The sequence below is a fragment of the Tamandua tetradactyla genome, chromosome 15, assembly GCF_023851605.1.
Source record: "Tamandua tetradactyla isolate mTamTet1 chromosome 15, mTamTet1.pri, whole genome shotgun sequence".
NCBI lineage: Eukaryota > Metazoa > Chordata > Mammalia > Pilosa > Myrmecophagidae > Tamandua > Tamandua tetradactyla.
Window position 1 is genome coordinate 83,415,908 of NC_135341.1, and position 23,277 is coordinate 83,439,184.

Here is a 23,277-nt window from a genome sequence, read left to right on the forward strand (position 1 = left end):
TTAGAGAAAAAATGGCATATTATATACAGAGTAACAGAGATAAGGATGACAGCAGATCTCTCATCAGAAACAATGAATGAAAAAAATCAGACAACCTAGATTTTTATACCCAGCAAAAGTGTCTTTCAAAAAAATGAAGGTAATATAAAGCTGTGTTTTGACAAACAAAAGCTAAAAAAAATCATCACCTGCAGATCCACACTATAAGAAACATTAAAGAAAGTCCTTCAGACAGAAGGAAAATGGTACTAGATACTGATTTTCAAAATGATACTAGATGAAAATCAGGATATACACAAGTGAATGATGAACACTGGAAATTGTATCTGCATGAGTAAATATTTATTATATTTTAAATTTCTTTAAAACAGACTGCTCAAACAAAAGTAGTGACAATGTACTGTGGGGTTTATAATATATTTATAAGTAAAATATATGATAAAATAGCATAAAGGCTAGAGGGTAAAAATGGATGTATGCTTTTGTCAGGTTTGTATAATATGTTGACATGATATAACATCATTTGGAGATAGACTGTGTTATAGGTTGTGATGGTTAATTTCATGTGTCAATTTAACCAGATTATGGTGTCCAGTTGTCTGTGATGATATTTTTGATTGTTACTGTGAGGATATTTCCTGGATTTAGATCTTGCTTGGTTGTTTGCACCTGTAGCTTAAAATATCTGCAATCAACAAAGGAGGTTGCCTTCAGCAATGAGAAAAGTCCCATAGAATCAATTGAAGGCCTTAAAAGGAAAACTAATGATTTCAGCAATCAGATAGAAGTATTTCTATCTTTACTTCAGTCAGCCTTCTTCATTGGCAGAATTCAATGTCACCTTCATCAGGTTTCCAACTTGTGGCCTGCCCTACAGAATTTGGACTTGCCAATCCCCATGCTTGTGTGAGTCAATTCCTATAATAATCTCTCTCTCTCTCTCTCTCTCTCTCTTCCTCTCCATACATATATATATACATAGGTATATATAATTTTATAATATCATATTTATGTTTCTCCAGAGAAATCTGACTGATACAGATTTTGGTACCGAGAGTATTCTTGAGAAACAGAACATTTTTTCTTTTATTTTTTTTTGGAGGCACCAGGAATCAAACCCAAGTTTCCAGCATTGCAGGTGAGAACTCTTCCTGCTGAGCCACCATGGCCCACCCAAGAAACAGAATTTTAAGGATGAGAGATTTTTGAGTTGGCTCTGGGAATTTGGGGATTGGCGGTTGTTCTAGTTTGCTAGCTGCCAGAAAGTAATATACTAGAAACAGAATGGCTTTTCAAAAGGGGAATTTAATAAGTTGCTAGTTTACAGTTCTAAGGCCAAGAAAATGTCCAATTAAAAGAAGTCTATAGAAATGTCCAATCAAAGGCATCCATCCAGGGAAAAATACCTTGGTTCAAGAAGGCTGATGAAGTTCAGGGTTTCTCTCTCAAGTGAGAAGGCACATAATGAACACAGTCCGGGCTTCTCTCTCAGTTGGAGGGGCACATGGCAAATAAGGCGTCATCTGCTAGCTTTCTCTCCTGGCTTCCAGTTTCATGAAGCTCCCCGGGAGGTGTTTTTCTTCTTTATCTCCAAAGGTCTCTGGCTCATGGACTCTCTGCTTCATGGTGCTGCAGCACTCTCTGCTTTCTCTGAATCTCTCACTCTCCAAAATCTTTCCTCTTTTATAGGACTCCAGAAACTTATCAAGACCCACGCAAGTAGGTGGAGACATGTCGTCACCTAATTCAGCTTAACAACCACTCCTGATTAGGTTACATCTCCAAGGAGATGATCTAATTACCTACAGTATTGAATAGGGATGATTCTGCCTCTAGTAAATGGGATTTTGATTAAAACATGGTTTTTCTAGGGTCCATACATCCTTACAAGCCAGAACAGCTGTCTAATATGATTAGATTAGAAGGCTTTAATGACTCTATTTCCAGTGATCAAGAAGGCACTGAGAGTCCATAGCATAAATTGGCAATAGAGATATGCAAAGTATTACCATTGGATGCTGGTATTAAAAAGTTTCTAAGAGGCAAGGCTCTGAGTGACAGTGGATTTGATACCTTGACAGTTTTGTGGTGTTAGAAAGTAGAATGGTGTTGGCTGGGTGATCTTAAATATGCTGGATATAGTTGTTAAAGAAAGGGATGAACTCAGGGCTTCAAATTCTTATCAAATGGGCTTTATTCCAGAGAAGTAATTCAATGTACATCACCAAATTGACAAAATATAAAAGAAAACTACCTGGTCATCTCAATTAATGCAGAAAAAGCATTTGAGAAAGCCAACATCCATTCCCAATAAAAGTCTCTGCAAATTAGGAATAGAAAGGAACTTCTGTAACCTGACAGAGGACTATGAAAAATGTACAGTAACATGAGAGTTAATGTGAAAGACTGAATATTTTCTTTCTAAGATAAGGAATAAGACAAGATGTCACTCTCATCACTTCATTCAACATTGTACTGCAGGTTCTAGTCAGAGCTGTCATACAAGAGAAGGAATAGAAGGCATCCATATTTAAAAAGAAGAATTAAAATGGTCTGTATTTGCAGATGACATGATTGTCTATCTAAAACATCTGATGGATTCTACGAACAAGTTACTAGAACTAATAAGTGAGTTTTGCAACAAACAACCAAACTGAAATTAAAATAGCAATACCATTTACAATAGCATCAAAAAAAGAGGAAACCTTTAGGACTAATTCTGACAAAAAACAAAACAAAACAAAAAGACAAATCGTGGCCAGTACAATGAAAATGATAAAACATTGCTGAAAGAAACTAAAGATGACATAAATAAAAAGAGAGATAAGTTTCGTTCATAGGTTGGTAGACTCAATATTGTTAAGATATCAGTTCTCTACAAATTGATCCATAGATGTCATATAATCTCAATCAAAATCCCAGCTGACTTTTTGTAGAAATTGGAAACCTGATTCAAAAATGTATATCAAAATCCAGTATCCTGGATTATCCAAAACACTTGGGGAAGAAACAGAGCAAAGGTGGAGGACACATAATTCCTTTTATATAAAACTCTGGAAAATTCAATTAATCTCTAGTGAAATAAAGCAGTGATTTCTTGAGGGGTCAGGGGTTCGCAGGAGCAGGAGAAAGGGGCATGAAGAAACCTGGGGGGATGGAAATGTTTAATATCTTGACTGTGGAGATGCTTTCACAGGTGTGTATATATGTCAAAACATCCAACTGTATACTTTAAATATGTGCAGTTTATTGGATAACAGTTTTACCTAAATGAGCCTGTCAAATTTTAATTTATTTATTTAAAAAAAAACAATCCAAATAAACTCCACTGGGAAATCCTTGAGGTTAGGGCTGTGCATTTCTCGTATTTTCCCCAGAGTACATCCCCAATATGGGTGTAGATAGGCTGCCCAATGAAGGGTTCTTTACTTTCATCCTTACGAGACATACCTGCATAGAAAGGAAACTCGCCAAGCAAGGATGTTTACTGGTTCCATTAAACTGATGGGGTAAGCCTGGTTTCCTGACGGTGCCAAAGTCATAGGGGTGAGGGGAGGTGGTGAGGTCACAAATTTCTCAGGAATGCTAGTTCAAGTTAATTTATTTTTATCTGAAATATTTGCAGTCCTGGAAGGATTTTAAAGGAGACAATTCAACCACCCAGGCAGAGAACAAGATGAGATGAGACAAAAATGATGATGATGATGCTACTATCTGCCAGTCGAGGGGCACTGACCATGAACCATCTGTTTCATGTCTTTAACCCTCACCCCAGCCCTTTGCAGAAGCTGTCCCCATCCCATCTTACAGAGCAGGAAACCCAGAGGTGGTAAGTAACAAGGACTCATCCAATTAATAAGTTGTGGAGCTAGAATTTGAACCTATGTCTGTTGGATTCCAAACCTTAGCCTCTTACCACTAAACTGCCCCATTCCCAGGCCAGTACACACTTGCCTACTTACCTACATACAGCACATACAAGGCCGTGCAAATACACACACATGCACAAGGGTCATCTGTTTATACACACATGCACACACATATTTGCATACACACATTTGCAGGGCACACATGGCCACGTGTACATGCCCTTGCACATACAATACACACACACACACACACACACACACACACACTTAGGGCATCATCAGAGCACACGTTCTCCCCTTTTGGTTCTGGCTTCTCCCCAGCAGTGGCCCACACATCCTGCTGCCAGCCTCTCCCAGCCCAGGCCCCAGGAGTCCTTAGGACGCTACAGACCTGAGTCTAAAGTGAAATTATGCTCAGGTCCTTGATCTGAGAACCGCTGGCAAGTCAGGACAATCAGATGCATCACATATTCTCATGAAAAAAATTTCTGACGGGCTTATTAACCTTTGAAAATATCAGCTCTCAGTTCAAAAGACTTCCTGAGCCCAGATCGAACTGAAAAATAACCTTAAGACAGACCACCCGGTTCCAGGCTGAGGGGAATTACTTTCAACCCAGGCCAGCACGTCCCTCAGACAAAATGTTCCACATACCGAACCTGACAGCAACCAGCTCTCGGGAGCAGGGGAGCCAAGTGTCAGCAGTTAGATTCTATCCACTGTGGTGTGACACGAGGCCGTTGTTCGGGACCACGTCCCTGTGGGGGCGACGGGTCGCAGGGAAGGAGCTGGCCAAGTGCCTTTGACATTTCTGCCACTGTGTTAGAGGACAGAGGGAGGGTCTACTTAGTAGTGCAGACAGTCACAGCCTTGGCCTCGTTCTGACCATCACTTTCTGCTGCAAATATTCGGTGTGGGGAAGAATCTCAGTGGGTGCTCTCAGAAGAAAAGAGATGGCGTGTCATGCTGAAAATCGGAGATAAACTGATAAATGAGGGTTGGAGGAATTGACTCATCTATGCCCACTATTTCCTGGTGGGGGCAGACTCCCCTCCTGCCTTCTTTTGGGTCACATTCTGGGCTCAGAAGACCACCTGTATTGTTTCTGAAAGTCTCGGTGTTCTTTCCCATCCCATGAAACTTATTTGACACAAAGCTTTTCCCCCAGAACAGCTGTCACGGACCACCAAGGCTAGCCTTGCCTCCGCTTGGAATAAACTGGGCAGTCTTGGGCAAGACCTTTAACTTGTGAGCCTCAGCTTATGCACGCATAGATGCGTACACTGGCGCCTGGCTGTGTACCTCAACAGTTGGCCATGAAGCTCAGCAGGACTAATGAGAAGATTGTGCAGAGTGAGAAGGAAGGTGACTATGCTTTGTCCCATTTTTCACCATTCTCCCCATTTGCTCAAGACTGCTGCATGGGTGCAGCCTTGCACAGGCCTCCAGGCATGTCCTCAAATGTTTTCTCTCTTCATGTACACCCATGAGAAATAGCATCCTGGCCTCCAGGTCCTGGATTCCTCTTCTCTTGCACTGCTGTAGTCAATCCCACCATTAGTGGTCTGGTGGGGCTTGAAATTCTAGCATCTCAGCCATCTGCCCAGCACCCAGCAACTACTTCAAACATCTCACTCCTGTAGCACCCAACACGATCCTCGCTCTTCTCATCTGGTCACTTTCCTTTTGATTATTCAGAGAAAATAAAGTTAGAGAGACATAAAGGCCCCATGATTGTCTCCCCCAAATTTCATCCTCTACTTCGTTCTACCCCTCTTCAACTCCTTCCTTCCTAGTACAAAGATTCCTTCTCATCCGTGATCAATTTCTCTATTTATCATCCCACCCCCTGCAGCCTTCTTGGGGACCACACATCACCACTGTCACTGCTGGAGCTTTGCTCCTTCCCTTGCTACTGGTCCCTTTGCAGCACATAAAGGGATTTTAGCCATGAGATGTGTGTTTCTGTAGAAACTTCTGTAGAAATTTGGACCTTGAGTTAGGCCAGAGGAAAAACACTATGTGAGGACAAGAATGGGGGAGGTACAGATATTGAGTAAGCTTCAAGGATAAGACTTTGAAGAATACAGTTGATTTACATTATGCACAGTAATTATGTTCTGTAAAGTTTCCATGAACACTGAATTAGCACACACGGAGCCATTGCTCCTAGGGAAAACACAGGGTTGCATTCCTGTGTACCTTTGGTCACACCTAGTCAATGCATAACCTAGTTGTTTTAGTCTGTTAAAGCTACCAGAATGCAATATACCAGAAGTGGCATGGCTTTTAAAAAAGGAATTTATTAAGGTGCAAGCTTACAGTTCTAAGGCTGTGAAAAAATCCAAATTAAGGCAACAATAAGGGGTTGCTTGAGCAACCTCTTGAAGGTTGCTCAAGAAAGGCTGATGCTGTCCGGAACACCTCTGTCAGCTGGAAAGACACATGGCTGCTGTCTGCTGGGGTCTTTGGTTTCTGGATACCTGTCTCAGCATGGAGGGCATGTGGCAATGTCTTCTGGCTTTCTCTCCTCATCTCATAAGGCTTCCCCAAGGCACTTTCCTTCTGCGTCTCCAAAGGTCTCTGGCTGTGTGGGCTCCAAAGCTTTTTCCAAATGATTCCCTCTTAAAGGACTCCTGTAAGGAACCCCACCTTGAATGGGTGGAGACACATCTCCTTGGAAACCACCTAATCAGAAGGTCCCACCTACAACTGGGTGGGTTACATCTCCATGGAAACAATAAAAAAGACCCCACCTAGCAATAATGAAAGAGGATTAAAGAGCATGGATTTTCCAGGGTACACGACACATTCACACTAGCACACTTGTCTTTTGTATGTTTCTATTTAGCAACACATTATTTAATATACTAGTAAGTTCACTAACATTGAACTTGCAGCCAACAACACTGTAATTCATGCCTGTATGAAATTTATCCAATATACATGTGTTTATTCCTTAGGTACATCACAGCCTTCTTGAGCTCAGGGACACTAGACAGCACTTCTACACTACTCTTGGGGGCCATTTTAATCAGCAAAATCACCAATAAAAGGCATAAAAATGTGGAAAATGTGACCTTAAATATATTGTGAAAAGGACGCTGTGTACAGTGTGAGAGCTGAAACAAGATGGCAGTGCATGGCCTTGCTTACCTTCAGCTGGGAACATGTATGTCACGTGGTTCGACTTTTTTGAAGACATTTTGCATGTCTGCAAATGACCAGAGAAGTGTCATGAGGATTGATTTTGGGGGCTACAAATAAATTTTAGTAAGGAGACAAATCCTTAAATACACAACCCCTGAATAATGAGGATTGAACTGTATATAGAAGTTGCCGTAGTGTTGCTGGAGAAGGGTCCTTGGATTGTGCAGACACTACATCCTCAGGCCCGTCATTCCCACCCACTCTACACCCCCATCTTGAAGAATTCTAAATCCCCAGGGCAACCAGACCCTTTAGAGGAACAATGAAAATTCAGGCCCTTGTAAAATCGCTGACAGTTGGGTAACTGACACATCACTATACTTTTGTTTTACAAATGCTAAGAAACCATCCTTCCCCCATAGAGCTGGCATCGTTCTCCCAGGTGTGACCTGATGGGTGCTACCTCTAGCTGCAGTCAGGTGGTCTCAGGACTTGCAAGCAGAGGGCCACACTCCCCATCTGCCAGAAGCACCTAGAACCCAGGCTGATCAACCTCTCACACCAGGAACTTGAATTTGATGGAAAGCATGTGGTTGAAACTAAGTCATTGTGTGAGCAGCCTCCTGGAGAAATTTCTCACGAGTTTATGCCTCTGGGGCCCCTGAGCTGCCCTCTTTCAAGCCTGAGGTTTGGCTGTTCAGTTTTTTCTTAAACTCTGTGAGCTATTCAAATCCTTCCAGTCACTCCCATTTCTGTTTTAGTCAAGACTTCAGTTGCCTGCAACCAGAGAACTTTGACGAATATAGGACTCTATAAAGCATTTCTTCTAAAAGCCCCCACCTCACTGCCACATGACCCCCCCCCCTCCTTCATAAAACGCCAGGCATCATGTCCTGTGCGGCTTTATCCTCAAAGTCGAAAGGGTAAGTGCTCTCATATCTACTTTGCAGGGGAGGTACCCGGCTCTGAAAGATGTGGGGATCTGTCCGGGGTTACAGAGTCTTGGTTATTCCCTGTTGGTAAACTCCTCCCAAGTAAAGGAAGTTAATGAAGGAAAGTGGAGGCTTTATGTCCAAGGCGGCACCTTTCTTCATTTCTTTCCTTCTCAGACTGCATAGTTTCCCATACGTGGAGGGAAGATATTCTTCCTTTTCCTGCTTTTTTCTGCAGATCAGCTTTTTCTTTTCACTCTTCAATGAACACCTTGCTAAAAAGGGCTCTTTCAGCCCCAACTCTAGACAGTGATTAACTTCAAGTTTCCATCTCTAACTACAGTTTCTGTTTCCCTTAGTTTGAATTATTAAAAAAAATTCTGCTTAGTGTCTGACCAGCTGTGGTGGAGTGAAAGATGGCCCCTGTATTAGCTAGGGTTCTCTAGAGAAACAGAATCAGCAAGAAATATCCATAGATATAAAATTTATAAAAGTGTCTCATGTAAACATGGGAATGTAGAGTCCAAAATCCATAGGACAGGCTGTGAAGCTGACGATTCCAATGGAGGGTCTGGATGAACTCCACAGGTGAGGCTCGCCAGCCAAAATAGGAAGAGACTGCCTCTTCTGAATCTTCCTTAAAAGCCTTCCAGTGCTTTGCTTAAGCATCACTCATTGCAGAAGACACTCCCCTTGGCTAATTACAACTGCAATCAGCTGATTACAACTCAATCAGCTGTGGATGCAGCCAACATGATCATGATTTAATTCTATGAAAAGTTTTCATATCAACAGACAGACCAACACTTGCCCAACCAGACAAACGGGCACCACCACCTGGCCAAGTTGACCCATGAACCTGACCATGACAAGCCCCTCAAATTCCTGGGACCTGTGCATATTACCTTATATGGAAACAGGGTGTTTGCAGATGTAATTATGTTAAGGATTTTTCGGGGGGGGGGGGGGAGATTATCCTAGATTATGAAAGTGGGCCCTAAATGCAGTCTCAAGCATCTTCATAAGAGGGAGACAGAAGCATATTTGGTACAGCTAGAAGAGGATAAGGGGATATGAAAATGGAGGCAGAGATTGGACTGATGTGGCCACAAGCCAAGGAATGCCTCCAGTCACTAGAAGTTGGAAGAGGCAAGGAAAAGAGTCTCCCCAAGACCCTCCAATAGGAGCATGGCCCTGCTGGCACCTTGGTTTCAGTCTAGTGATACTGACTTCAGATGTCTGGCCTCCAGAACTGCAAGAGAATAGTTACCCATCATTTTAAGCCACCAGATTTGTGGTAATTTGCAACCACAGGGAACTAATACAGCAAGTGTCCTTACATCGTTCAATCAACTGTGTGCAGGGACATGTTTACAGCAAAAATATGGCCGCTGAGTCCTGCCCTTTCAGCAGGGACTGTGGGAAGGGGGTGGATGGTTGATTCTAAAAGAAGGACTGGGGCTTGGAGACACCTACATGGGTTCCACTACAATTCCCTGACATCTGGCATCACAAAGGTATTAGAAGATGTGATAGAAAGCAAGATACAAGTCATGCCTGAAGCTAGTACCAAGCCTAGGACTTTCTCTTCCCCTGCTCAAATGGGGAATGAGTTCATTAACGGGCACTGGAGGGAAAGGGGAGAGGTTAGAAGTCTACCTGACCAGCAATTCAAACAAGTCAAACAAGAATTTGCGTAGTACTCTCCTTTTACCAGGCCTTGGGATAAGTGCTTGGTATAGGCACCAACCTGCCGTCTAGGGAAGACTAACCCCTGCATACCCAGGATAGTTAGGAAAGAATGTAACAGAATAATCTAATCATTCATTCATTCAACAACTGTTTGCTGTACACAAAGATGTATAAGATTAGGTGATATTATAATATGTAGAAAATATAAATAAAATATTTTCCTCACTCATGGGGTGAGGAAAACATGTAAGAAAACAAGCAAAAACAACCACAAATTTTGAAAAGCGCTGTGACGGAAAGGAGTACTGTGCTGAGACAGAGAATAAGGTGTGAGGAGTGGTGGGGCTGATCAGGGCTTGGAATCAGGAGTTGTGTCGGGGGTGGGGAGCGAGAAGTCGAATGGGCAATTGGATTTAAACCTTGGACTGCGAGGAAAGGTTTGCGCAAAAAAAGTGGAAATATGTTATTTAGAACCAAAGGAACAAGTAAAATGGTTCAGGAAAATAGTATATACAGAAGAAGGTATAAGTCTTAACTTTAGCTCAGTGTACAGAGAGGGACATGAACATCTACTTGTGAACAAGCAGTTTGGAAGAAACCAGGTACGAAAAGCCCAGCAACCGCGTTGCTTCCGCCTTCTCTGTGCTCAGACTACATTTCCCAGAATGCCGCACGAGCCGCGCGTGACCCGGAAGTTGTTCTTAGCCGCTTCCGACACAGGTTGACTCTGGACTATCATGGCGACCTACAGGGCTTGCGTGCCGCTTTGGCGTTGCCTGACAAGTTCCTGGGACGCGGAACGGGTCTGTTTCCGCGCCCGAGTCCGTCTCCGCCTCGGCGGCCTGCTTCGGCCGCTGCCCGGACCCTGCGGAGCGGGGCCGCCATGCCGTCAGCTCGGCTCCGAGGCGGGTAAGTGACCTGCCGGCTGTCGCTGAGACGCCCTCCTGCGAGACCTAGAACTTGTTCTGGCTGGAGAGAACCCCCTGGCTTGTCCTGCAGCACATTCTCACACCCGTCCAACTCCCCTCTGTACCTGCAGGATATGTTTGCCACTGTGTGTTCATTCATTCACCCAGCTAATAGCGCCTGAACTCCGATCGTTGCAAAGCCCCGCCGTAGGCTAGGGGCTATGGCAAATTGAAACGGGCTTTTCCTTGAGGGAACTCATGGCTCAATGGGAAAGTGGCAATGGTGTGTGACCCGGGCTGTGATAGGGAGATGTACGTAGGAGAGACACCTAAGCTAACTTAGAAGGTCAGAGAAGGCTTCCAGGAAAATAGGATCAAAACTGAGACCTGGTAACCATGGAACACTTTGCCAGCATTCCAAGCAGAGGGAACAGCATAGGCAAAGGTTCAGAAGTGAGACTGAACACAGGTAGTTTGGGAACGCATTTTGGTGTCTGAGTTGATGTGACCTGGTGATAGTTTTGTATCTGTATTTAGAGGAGAAATCACAGTTGCGTCTCAAGTTTCTGTTTTGAACACTTGAGTGAAGAATAGGCCCGTTTATGCCAAGATGGTGAGGATTAATTGTAGGGACTGTTTTTGTTTTTGTTTTTTTTGGCGGGAAAGGGAGCAGGAGTAGGAGATGGGGTGGGGAGATGGAAAGGGAGGCAGAATTAATCGTTATATTATGAACACGTGAAATTTGAGATATCTTTACGATTCAAGTGGGAATTTCTGGTATGCAGTTAGACATAAATTGAGAAATATCTGAGTAAAGATAGTATATGAAAGTGGGGGTTTGGGTAAGTTTGCCTGAGGGCATAGTGCTAAGTACCTACTGTATGCTGGGCACTTTGAGGGACCCTTGTTGCCAGAAAGAAGGGCAAGATAGGGTTCTAGTTTTCGGGGAGCACACTTTGGTGGGGGACACAGAGAAGTAAACAGACCCTCTTAGCTTTTTTCTAAGTGATGTTGGAAGCCATTGGTGAGTTGTAATCTTGGAAGTGATGCTGACTACATTTTGGAGAGATTATTGTGTTTGGGAGAATGGTCTATAGTGGGGCCAGAATGGAGGTAGGGAGACCACTTAAGAGGATGAGGATGAGGATGGCCCTGACTAGGGTGATGGCAGTGGGAAACGGAGAAGAGGTTTATGAGGTGTAACTGACAGCATGCTCTAAGCCTGTGTCTATGTCTCTTTGTAAAATGGGGATAATCATCCCCCCGTGGGGTTATTGTGAGGATTAAATGTGTTAATTCTATAACATACTTTGCTCAGTGAATACTGGCACATAATAAATATCTAATAAATATTAGCTGTAACCATTACTGTTCTCTTCACTACAGCTACTGAGTAGATGTGGAGGATAAGGGAGATGCCAGGGATGACTGAGGTTTCTGCCCGCATGACCTGCTGGACGAGGCTGAGACAGAGCAGTAGGAAGAGCAGGCTTCAGAGGAGAGAAAGTTGATGAATTCTGATTTGGTAATGTGGTTGTGCATATGAGATGTTCATTGGGTAAGCGGACGGAAGATGCTTCCGGTTGGTGACTCAGGTTGTAGAGTCTCCAGCAGCTAGAGATAACATAGGAGGCTGGGGATCATCCAGCAAGAATGTGGAAAGGGAGAAGAGAAAGCACAGTGTAGAATCCTGAGGGACACCACTAGATGAAGAGGTACTGGGAAGGAATGGCATTTTCGTCTTTTTTCCAGTGGGAGAGGAAATAGAGCTGAGGCAAAGGGATAGGCACGCTCCCTGAGAGTGCAGGGACAGAGGTTTCCTCTTCTGCCTGAGGCCCTCCCAGGACACTGCATGGATCATGTCCAGTGATCCAGTCCCCCTTTTCTACTTGCAATGCTTCACTCTAGGATTTCCTTTCCTTTTTTCTCTACCCCACTCAGTCTCCTGAGAAGCCTTTTCTGATCCTGGCGTGCCTTTCCCTGCTGCCAGGCTATCATTAGTTACTTCCTCTGTAATCACACAGGTCCCTGGGCTTCCCTTCTATGTAGCACATATGGTGAGGAGTACCAGGGTGGATTTGAAATGATCTAGGCTCTAGAATCAGACAAACTTTGATTTAAATCCTGGCTCTATCACTTAATAACTAGTTATTTCAGGGTAAACGTCAGCATCCTTATTTATAAAATTGGAATATCAGTATTTATTTTGTGGGTTATTCTAAGCATTTCTGAAATTATATGTAATGCCTGCTATATAGAAGACACTGAAAATGGTAGCAACCATTATTATTACTACATTACTTTTTTTCCTTGTTCCCTCTCTCACTAGATTTTGAATGTCTCAACACAGTGAGTATTCGGTAAATTTTAAATGAAGGACAATGAATGAGTGAATCTCATAGGTACTGATGTTAAGCAGTGTTGAGGCCAATATTTTGTCAGTTGTGTTTATCAGTAACTTACTTTTCTATTTAGAGGTTTGTTGGCTTGTCATTTTTGCCACCTTCTTATTTACAAAATTCATTTTAGCAGATTCTGGTAGCTCAGAAATCAAGAAACCTACATTTATGGATGAGGAAGTCCAAAGCATACTCATCAAGATGACAGGTTTGAATCTGCAGAAGATTTTTAAACCAGTTGTGCAGGAACTGAAGCCACCAACCTATAAATTAATGACCCAGGCACAGCTGGAAGAGGTATGTGAACGCGGCCGTAATGGTAGAATGCTGTTCTTTAAGGGGCCACATATGATTTCCAGAGGTTCCTTTAGATGCTCAGAGTGGCCCTTCCGCAAGCACTTGTGAAAGAAAGGAGCGCGGAGCATGGCCAGAATTAGGCAGGGCGGGGCACGTAGGTCAGGCCTGGGTGTCCAAGCGGAGCCTCCTGCCTGCTCGCAAACCAGCCTGGACATCCCTCCTTTTTCTTGCTGTTCCAGCTTCCTTCCTGGAGAAACAGCTGCCATGAGCTGCTTTGGGGCTAAAGGGTTGATGAGACCATGAAAGGTTCTGCTAAATAGCAATCAACTCTAAGGCTAGTGTTCTGTAGCCATGGTTACTGAGTGCTTTGTGGTAAACTCATTGATGCATGAATCTTTGAAGCATTATTGCTCTTATTTTCTAATTCAGAAGTCGCTTATAGTCACAGTAAATATTTCAAATATCTAGTAGTGTATCACGTGAAGAGTGAAAGTCCCCTTTCGCAGAGGAGGTGACTGCTGTTAAAAGAACAGCAGGAAGTAATGTATGTGGTAGTGAAGGGCATGGGTCCTGGAGTTGGGCTTCCTGGGCTTAAATCCCAGTACTACCACTTCCTAGCAATTTACTTAACACTTGTGTGCCTCTGTTTTCTCTCCCATAAAATAGAAATAATAACAGCACCTCAGTCACAGGCTTGTAGAGGGCATTAAATGAGCCAAGTATATTTGGAACAATACTAGGCACCCAGTAAATGCAATGCTTTACTCTATTTAAAGCAGGCTTTGTAGCCTGGCTCTGCTTCCAGTGCATTCATTGCTGTTCTGGCGATGGCTGACCCTGCAGCGGTTGTCTCAGCCACACGACAGAGGCAAAGGCCAGGAACCAGGAACCCACGCCTGGCTTTTTACTCACAGATTCATGGCTGCAGCTTCTTTTTCAGCCTTTAACATTTTTTTATTAATATCTGCTTTTGTAAGATGATCTTTTTGGCTCTGTAACCCTGTGGCTTTCTTTAAGAAACATTTTATTTCATTAGGCTACAAGACAGGCAGTTGAGGCAGCTAAAGTACGATTAAAAATGCCACCAGTTCTGGAAGAACGAGTGCCAATAAATGACGTATTGGCTGAAGATAAGATTTTGGAAGGAACAGAAACGGTCAAATACGTGTTTACTGATATATCATACAGCATCCCCCACCGGGTGAGTATGCCTGACAGCAAAATGACCTGTGTTGGAAATACCATGTGAAGATGGGCCTGAGGGATGAGGGTCATGTCCTCATCCACAGCCGTCTTTGATACTTCCAAACCAGGATTCGAGAAGATGTCATTTAAGGAGGAAGACAAAAGCAGCACAACCCCACGTCAACCTGTTACCATTTCTATATAGATCACGGACATACAGTGTTCCAGATTGAGACAGAATAAGGGCTTTACAGAGAGAAACAGACAGACACTCATACACACATGCACACCCCAAAACCACAAATGATAAGAACCTTCAGGGCAATGGGAGAAGGGAGAGTCTTCCTATCTAAGGTATAATGACTTCCTTAGGTGAAGCTTTTTGAGAAGATGGAGTGTTTCTTTCGTATAAACTCACTGATGGTGTCCACAATTCTCAACCTTCCCAAAGAACTTTTACTTCCAGAATGGCAAGTGTTTCTCAGATAATTTTCATTCAGTACTGCCGCCTTCTGTTGTCGTTTTTATTGCCTGGCTCCTCTTCCCTTGATTCCCAATTCCAGAGTAATGCTCTGGCACCTTAAAAATATGTTATCAGTTTCCTGCTTCAGCTTTTAAGTAAAGAGTAAACAGTATACCACACAATGCTGGGTTTGGGAGAACGACCACCCCATATTAATTGGTCTTTTATCCTAGTGATTGTTGGTTGGAGGACTTATTTGAGTCGTATCCATGTCTGTTTACCTGCCATCTGCTTTTGTGACATAACGAGGGATCACAAAGATTTCATTTTAATTAGAACTTAAGTTTTGAGGTTCTTTAATATTTGTTTACAGTGCTGTGAAGGCTGGTTGTTTAACATTGTATAACCTGAAAGAGATAAAGGAATGTGGAATTCAGTTTTCTCAAATTACCAAAAATCTTGAAGAACAGTTGTATTATTTTGGTATCTGCTATTTTTTTTTCTCTTCAATTTACAGTTCTTGATAAAGTTTTAATTATATCATCCTCAAGATACATCCAGAGACTCTTAAACCTCTGAAAAGTTGGGAGTCAGTACCATCTGATTATTTAAACATTAATTAGATGTGTATCAATTATCTTCTATGTGCAAGACTCTGTGTAAGTCACTCTGGGTGTTGCAAAGAATTATAACCCCAGTTCCTGCCCCTTCCAGTTATATAACGATATCTAAGAGGTGTCAAGTATTTAGCACAAGGTAAATTGCCAATAAACAGTAGGCGGATGCAGAGGAAGCCACTGCCACGGCCTAGGATTCGACAGTGGGAGAGTGAAGGGGTCAGAGGCAGGAGGGCCGGGCAGTCTCTGTGAGGCATTTATGGCCATATGAAAAATCCTAGTGGTGCAGAGTCAGAAGTCCACTTCCTTGGGTACTTTTTTTTGCCCCAAGGACTTTAAATGTAGATCATAAAGTAGTAAAATCTGTTTAGGTGAGACTTTGGGGTGGGGAAATGAAACAATTCAGAGCAGGCTTATGGCACATCTTTCCTCTGAAAAGGATTCAGATAAATTTAAGATCAGCTTTTTTTAGTTGACCTGTGTTATCTATTGAACCTACCTTAGCACCATTGTCAGTACTTAATAACTTTTCATTTTAGATTTGATTGTCAGACACACAGCAAGTGATTAGTGAAAGAAGTATCAAAACTTATCAAGTCGTTAAGGTTTAAAATTATCATTGAAGGCATCTAAGAGTGATTGCATTTTACATTTGCAAGTTGTGTTTTTATATCGTTGATTGCAAATTATTCTTATAATGGTGCTTAATGGGGTACTGGAACTAAAAATAAGTGCTCACACACTCATCCTTGATTACGTTTCTATTTTAGGAGCGTTTTATTGTTGTCAGAGAACCAAGTGGCACACTACGCAAGGCCTCTTGGGAAGAACGGGACAGGATGATACAAGTTTATTTCCCGAAAGAAGGTCGTAGAATTTTGACACCAGTAATTTTCAAGGAAGAAAATCTTAAGGTAAGGTGATTTGGGTTTCATATACTACAGTTAGTAGTGATAATTTCGTTGTTGAACCAAGTTGACCCTGGTTCTGCCTGGCACTGTGCCTTGGTAGACACAGATAAGCATTTCTGCTGTCACTGTAATGGGCTTAGCTGGTCTTTGAATCTGGGTGTGAGTCACAAAGCCCGTGTTGTTTCCATATACCTCTTGATGGGCACAGACGTGGCATGCATGTGGATGGGCCAGCTGTGGTGATGGCAGGACAGCTGCTGAACTTGCGTGTTCTTCTCATCTAATCCCAACCCCGTATGTCTGTGGTTTTAGGCCATGTATGGCCAGGACCGGCATGCTGATGTCCTCAATCTTTGTGTTGCCCAGTTTGAGCCAGATTCCACAGAGTATATCAAGGTGAGTGTGTTTTATAGTTTCTAAAACATGGTCTTAAGTACAGTTATTGTATACAATTTTTAAATCCAGCACAGTGAGCCTGGTTGTAAGCTTTGATACAAGAGGACGGAAGGAAAATAACTGAACACCTGAAATGTACCAGATGCATCTTCTCTCCTCACAGTAACCTTTGAGTGAAGGATCAGAGAATTTAATCTTTGAGAGTTAAGGAGTTTGCTGAAACTCGCACAACTAGAGCTTGTAGGGTTAGGACCCAAATTTGATGGCAAAGCCTTGTCGCTTTTCATTTTATCGTAGAGGAACGTTTTTTACTTAAAATTTGCCAGTATCCAATGTGTGTGTGTTGCTGTTCACCGTGGTGAGTAACCGTGTATGTTTAAGGTATTGTGTCCCTGTGTAAGACGGTGGTGTGAGGATGAGGATAGGGGGCACTTGGGGCACTGTGTAAAAACATGCCATCCAGACATGATTGTGGGGAAGGGTGCTGGATAAGTATTTGGATAATTGTCCCCTTTGGTCTAAAGTGTTAGGTGCTGAGAGAAGGTTGCAAAGTGCTCTCAGGAAAGGCTTCACAGGTTCCTTGATGGGCCTCTAGAAGGACAGGGAACACTGCAGCTGGTGGCATCGGGTGAGGAGAGGTGTTTCAGGCAGAGGGAACAATAGGAACCCCAGGCAGGAAGTAACAAGTATGTTTGAGAAATGGCCAATTGTCCCGTTTGCTCATACATGCAGTATATATGTTCAGATTAAGCTGGAATGGTGGGCCACAGAACAGGTGACCTCAGGTGCTGGGCTGAGGAATCTGGACTTAATTCAGCAGAAAATACTCTAATCAGAGTTCTCCTTTAGGAAGATCAGCTTAGTGCCTAATAAATAATGCTTGGCTGCTGAAAAGTAATTGATAGGGTTATAGATGTTCGTCATAACTTTTCCCTCAGTGGAGAAGGTACAGATTTGCTATCATTTAAGAAAATTCTTCTTTAATAGGACCTTTCTTCCCACCTAAGGTGGGTTGTACAAGGATTAGCTAGATCATAACTATTGGTTAATGATGTGGAGGTGGCTGGAAGTATACTGGGCTTTACTGGTGCTTTGTCTTGGGCAGCACTGATTCTAAGAAGTGTATATTGAGTAATGCTGCTTATTTCCTCTATTTTTATGTATCTGAAGATTGCATTTTATTTTGATAGGTTCATCACCAGACCTACGAAGATATAGATAAACATGGAAAATATGACCTTTTGCGTTCAACAAGACACTTTGGTGGGATGGTTTGGTATCTTGTAAATAAGAAAAAGATTGATGGCCTGCTGATTGACCAGATTCAGAGAGATTTGTAAGTGTGACCTTCGTAAGAAAAGGAATAATTCTTATTGCTGTTAACTGTATCTGTATCTAAGTTATGATGTTTTCCCAGTGATAGTGTCCTGCCCAGTGATAGCGTACTGCCCAGTGATAGCGTCCTGCCCTGTGATAGCGTCCTGCCCGGTGATAGCGTCCTGCCCTGTGATAGTGTCCTGCCCGGTGATAGTGTCCTGCCCGGTGATAGCGTCCTGCCCTGTGATAGCGTCCTGCCCGGTGATAGCGTACTGCCCAGTGATAGTGTCCTGCCCTGTGATAGCGTCCTGCCCTGTGATAGCGTCCTGCCCTGTGATAGTGTCCTGCCCGGTGATAGCGTCCTGCCCGGTGATAGCGTCCTGCCCGGTGATAGCGTCCTACCCTGTGATAGTGTCCTGCCCGGTGATAGTGTCCTGCCCGGTGATAGTGTCCTGCCCGGTGATAGCGTCCCGCCCGGTGATAGCGTCCTGCCCGGTGATAGTGTCCTGTCCAGTGATGAACTGAAGCTGCTGCTTCCCTTAATGTGTAGGTTTGCTGCTCCTGGCATAACCCAGCTTTCTCAGTCTTCGCTTTTGTGTTGCATGAACAGGGCTAGATTCCTTGAAAGAGCAGTGACTTTGGATCCATACTATATACCCTGGTCTTGGACTTATTCATGGGACATCCAGTGCTTGTCTTGTGTGTGTCAGGGACTGTGCCTCAGGATTAAATAGGAAGTGTAAGGAAGTGGACATAAGCTCTGCAAGGTGATTGTTTTCTGGTGTGACTGTTCCTAGGGCTTGTTTCAGTAAAAGTCATTTAGTTTATAGACATACTTTTGCTTTGATATTTCATGCTTTTGCAAGATTTTTACATCAGAAGAATTGGTTTGTCTTTTTTTTTTTTTTCAAATTACCTTGAAACAAAGAATGTCTTATTTTTAGTATGCAAGGTGGAGTGCTCCCAAGCTTCTAGCAGAAATAATACTGTTCTTTACAATTTATGATAAAACTGAAGAGTTATTTGGTTATGAGCATCTTTCTATCCGTGGCGTTAGGAAGGCCAAAATGACAAGAAACAGAAACTCATGGCTATAATAAAAAAGCCAGCCTTCCAAAAAAAGCCCTGGACTAAAAAGTCTGAACTAGAAGAGGGTTTAATGATTATATTACCTTCACAGAGCTAGCAGAATCAAGGTTTTTTGACTTACAGAGTCTCTTATAAGTAATCTGAATCATACATACCAAGGTAAGCATTTGGAATTAGAAGTTTCCATAGGCACTGTCTAAGGAGTACAGCCCTCGTTTCTCATACAAACAGCATTCCCAACGGTAGATGACTTAAGGTCAGCCCACTTCCCCAGCATGTGATAGTGTAATCCAACTCAGAAGCCAGAAGTATATTCCATCAGGTTAAGGAGGGGCCTGGGGGTGGTGGGGATGCTCATAAGTGTCCTCCTTGCCTTTTGGTGATTAATCAGCAGTGACATCTGCAAATAAATTTTCTGCTTGTAGAATTTCCCAAATATAATCATCCTGAAATTATTAGTATAAAAACAATATAACATTTTTGTAAAATTAAAAGCAACACAGAAATGTATCTTTTGAAATTAAATTGCTTTATCAAGGTGTACTATTCCATGATATTATATCATTATCACTTATAAAGGTTACATCTGAAGTGGTTCATTTGCACATGGGAGGGAGCTTTGGGTGCGCCCCCTTTACTCCCTGCTGGCAATGTGGACAGGACCGTGAGCTCGCTGCAGATCCCAGGCTGGACAGCAGGGTGGCTCTTCCTTACCACTTGGAGTTGGGCAAGCCTCAGTTCAGTTGGTTCAAAACTGAAATCTTTTTAAAATGCTCTTAAAACTGTAAAATGATTTTGCTCTCAATTTCAAATATGGGTTTGATGTGAAGCTAAATTGTTCTCAGACCCAAGCATAATACTTTAGCATGAACCATGATTCTAATATATAGAAACCCAGTTAAACACTTTATATGAAGACTACATGCCTAAGCTTTAAAGGGAATTACATTAAACTTTTACTTGGGGAGATACTTTGTTGCCATGCTTATTGGACTTTTTTTAGATTATAACAGGTACAACAAATTTGTAATGCACATTTTAGAATTTTCCCCCTAGAAAACTTCATGTATGAGCAGCTCTGGTTTCCTGTCGGTTCTCAGGATATGGCCTTGTTGGTAGGTGGGCCTTGTGATACACCAGAGCAGTTCTCTAACGCTACCATGGCTTGAGGAATTCTTTACCTACTTCCACTGCCACCCCCCTCTTTATCCCCCGATTCAGCTGAGAGAGCACTGAATTAGGGTGTCTTCACTTTCCCACCCCAAGGTCAGAAGCCAGTAGCTTGCTAAATAAGTGTCCCTAGCAGAGGAAGGGTTATTTTTATGTAGTCCCTAGCTTTGAGGTGCAAATGGTCAGAAGGTGTTGCCTGTGTGAGAAGGTAATGTGATAGTTTGAGAAAAGCTAGGAAGTTTTTAATAAAAATTGTTCATAAGTTTCTAGAAAGGTAAGTACAGACCAGAATGGAATTCTTGTCCTAGCTTTGTTGTAAGTAGTTTTGTGAATTTGCTAAAGTAGAACCTGAGTTTCCTTCTGTCTGATCTGAATAATTTCAAATTTGCTTGATGAGGATGCTGATTTTTAACTATTGGGTTCCTGTGAGTATTCAGATGGCCTAGCAGTCTTTCCTCGGCGTCTAGGAAGCCTCTTGTAAGGGCAGCTGAGGTATTTATTTATTCACTCATTCACACTCTCACTGAAATCCCATTAGCAGGTCATTTTGAGCATCCCCAACCATGAATCTCCTGCTATATATTATGGGGTGCAGGTGTATTTCTGCCCTCGGATTGGATTACCCTGTCACATGCTGGGGAAGTTGAGCTGGTTTGAAATCATAAACCATTCTGTGTGCTGTTTCTACAAAAAAAAATGATGTCCTTTTTCCAAAAAGAACATAGCCACATTTGGAATGTAGTCACTGTGATAAAACTAGGTACTGCCTTCAGTGACTCCTGCATTACCTGACACACAGAGTTGGGGAGGTCACATTAACCAGTTTTCCTAAAAATGCTTTTGAAAATACAAAGCAGAAGGTATTTACGTTTTTTTGAATTAGCTGGCCTGAGGAAAGTTCAGAAAGTAATTTAGTTTCAGGTTTTAACAGGACTGTAAAGCACATAAAAATAATCCTTCAATAATAGTAAGCCCTTTTCTCAGAGTTGATGATGCCACCAGCTTGGTCCAGCTCTATCACATGCTCCATCCAGATGGCCAGTCGGCTCAAGAGGCCAAAGAAAAGGCTGCAGAGGGATTAAACTTAGTTAAGGTAAAGAGTCTTTTCTCACGTTGTCTGTTTTTTGTTGGTAATAGAGTTGGGAAGAATTCAGAAGTCAGTCATACTTAATGGTAACCAAACAAAATCTGTGAATATGGAAACTTTGTGGTCTTGACAACATCAGTGTGATTTATGCCCCTATTATTTCTTCAACCCAGACAACTGTAACACAGAGGGGGTGGGGTGGGGATGGGGGGTGTGCAGTAAGATAGGTCTGGCAGTGCTGGTGCAGCTGAAATCCAGGAGTTCTGAGAGTGGGGGCAGTAGCCCACGCATTCTTTGGAGCACTGGCAGGGCCGAGCAGCATCTGAGGTGGTGAAGTCACCAGCAGAAAAGGGCAGAGGACTAAGTAGCACATGTCCCAAGAGCAGCTTCCTGTCCCTGGGAAGATGGCTGGTTCAGCAGTGATCACATCCCCATGGGGGAAGTGGGTGAGTGTGAGGAAGGGGAGAGGATGATGCATTTGTGTTTCCAAGCCTTAGCTGTGCTACCCTTTTGGAACTGCTTATCTCTCAAAACCATAGGCTTAGATTCTTCTGTAAATGTTGAGAGCTCAGGTGAATTTTTTTCTGGAAGGAAGGGAGAAGAGTTTACTGTATAATTTCATCTCCTAATGTTCAGAACAGGCATGATTTGGTGGATTGGCTTCCATCCCAGCAGTATTTTTTGCACACTGCAAGAGCAGCTCTAAGGCTTACTAAGGATAAAAATGGCCACTGATAAAACCCTAGGAGTAGAGAGAAATTAAATCTGATTTCCTCTAATAAGCCAGATAAAGCAAAATGCTTTTGGAGAAAATATTCTTGAAAGTGAAAAATTTGTTTGCCAATTCCAAATTTCTGTTGAACTAATGGTTTCCATTTTGCTCTAACAGGAGGTGCAATGCCAGGTTTTAATTTTTTTCTGAAGACAGGCTAAAACACATGATGGCCGTACTTCTGGTGTTTACAATAGTACTCTTGAACTGAGCTGGATACTGTTTTTCTGTCCATATGGATGTTTATTGTTTTATAAGTAAAAAAAAATTACTGTGAAACTTGGAAGTTTCAGATTTAAATGGGACTTTTGTTTGCTACCACAGGAATGTTAATGAGATCTCAAGACTGAAAATGCTATAAAAGAGTATATGTTCTATTGCTTAAACTTTTTTTTTAATTTGAACAGGTTTTTGCAAAAACAGAGGCACAGAAGGGACCATATATAGAATTAACACTGCAGACTTATCAAGAAGCATTCATTAGTCATTCTGCAGCTTCCTGAAAGTGTTTTTTAAATAAATTTCATTTTACTAAATACAAGATTTCTTTGTTAATATTGAACTAAATATTTTAAAATGTCAAGATTAAAAGGTATTGATATATAGTTTTCTATAAGGTTCTGTAAGTTCCAGGTAGTGGCTCTATAACAATCACAAAGAAAAACTTGGTAACTTATTTTCTTAGGCTACAAGTGGATAATTGCAAAATACCATGAGTGTGTTTATGAATTTCTCTAATTACATTAGATTAATTCATAGATTTTTTAAAAAAAGGTCCTACGCCTTTCTGAATGGGTAATTCAGACAGAGCCCCAGTTAATGAGGTAGTAACAAAGATCAGGGCATGGCATAAGAGCTCATATAGGCTGAGGGAAGAGATGCAATGACATTAAGGAAAAAGGCTTAGAGAATCATCACATAATTGAGTTCTAACAAAAATATGACTGATAATATCTGAAAAGACAAATTTAGCTTTATAAAGAATTAAAGCTTAGTCTTCTATAACTAGAAGCCTTCCCATTA

General features: G+C 42.3%; 1 protein-coding gene across 5 annotated transcripts; it reads left to right on the forward strand.

Moving 5' to 3' along the window:
- The first annotated feature begins 10,364 nt into the window (after positions 1-10,364).
- On the forward strand, positions 10,365-22,816 carry MRPS22 (mitochondrial ribosomal protein S22). Of its 5 annotated transcripts, none has more exons than XM_077130253.1 (8): positions 10,365-10,552; positions 13,081-13,247; positions 14,284-14,448; positions 16,283-16,426; positions 16,736-16,819; positions 18,010-18,155; positions 21,380-21,488; positions 22,662-22,812. In XM_077130253.1, exons 1-8 carry the CDS (start codon positions 10,381-10,383, stop codon positions 22,755-22,757), a joined length of 1,083 nt encoding a protein of 360 aa, XP_076986368.1. In that variant the 5' UTR covers positions 10,365-10,380; the 3' UTR covers positions 22,758-22,812. The 5 variants fall into 5 exon arrangements, with proteins under 5 accessions (XP_076986368.1, XP_076986369.1, XP_076986370.1 ...); XM_077130254.1 differs by having other exon boundaries at positions 13,084-13,247; XM_077130257.1 differs by lacking the exon at positions 10,365-10,552 and adding an exon at positions 10,926-11,020 and having other exon boundaries at positions 13,084-13,247.
- The last annotated feature ends 461 nt before the right edge of the window (positions 22,817-23,277 follow it).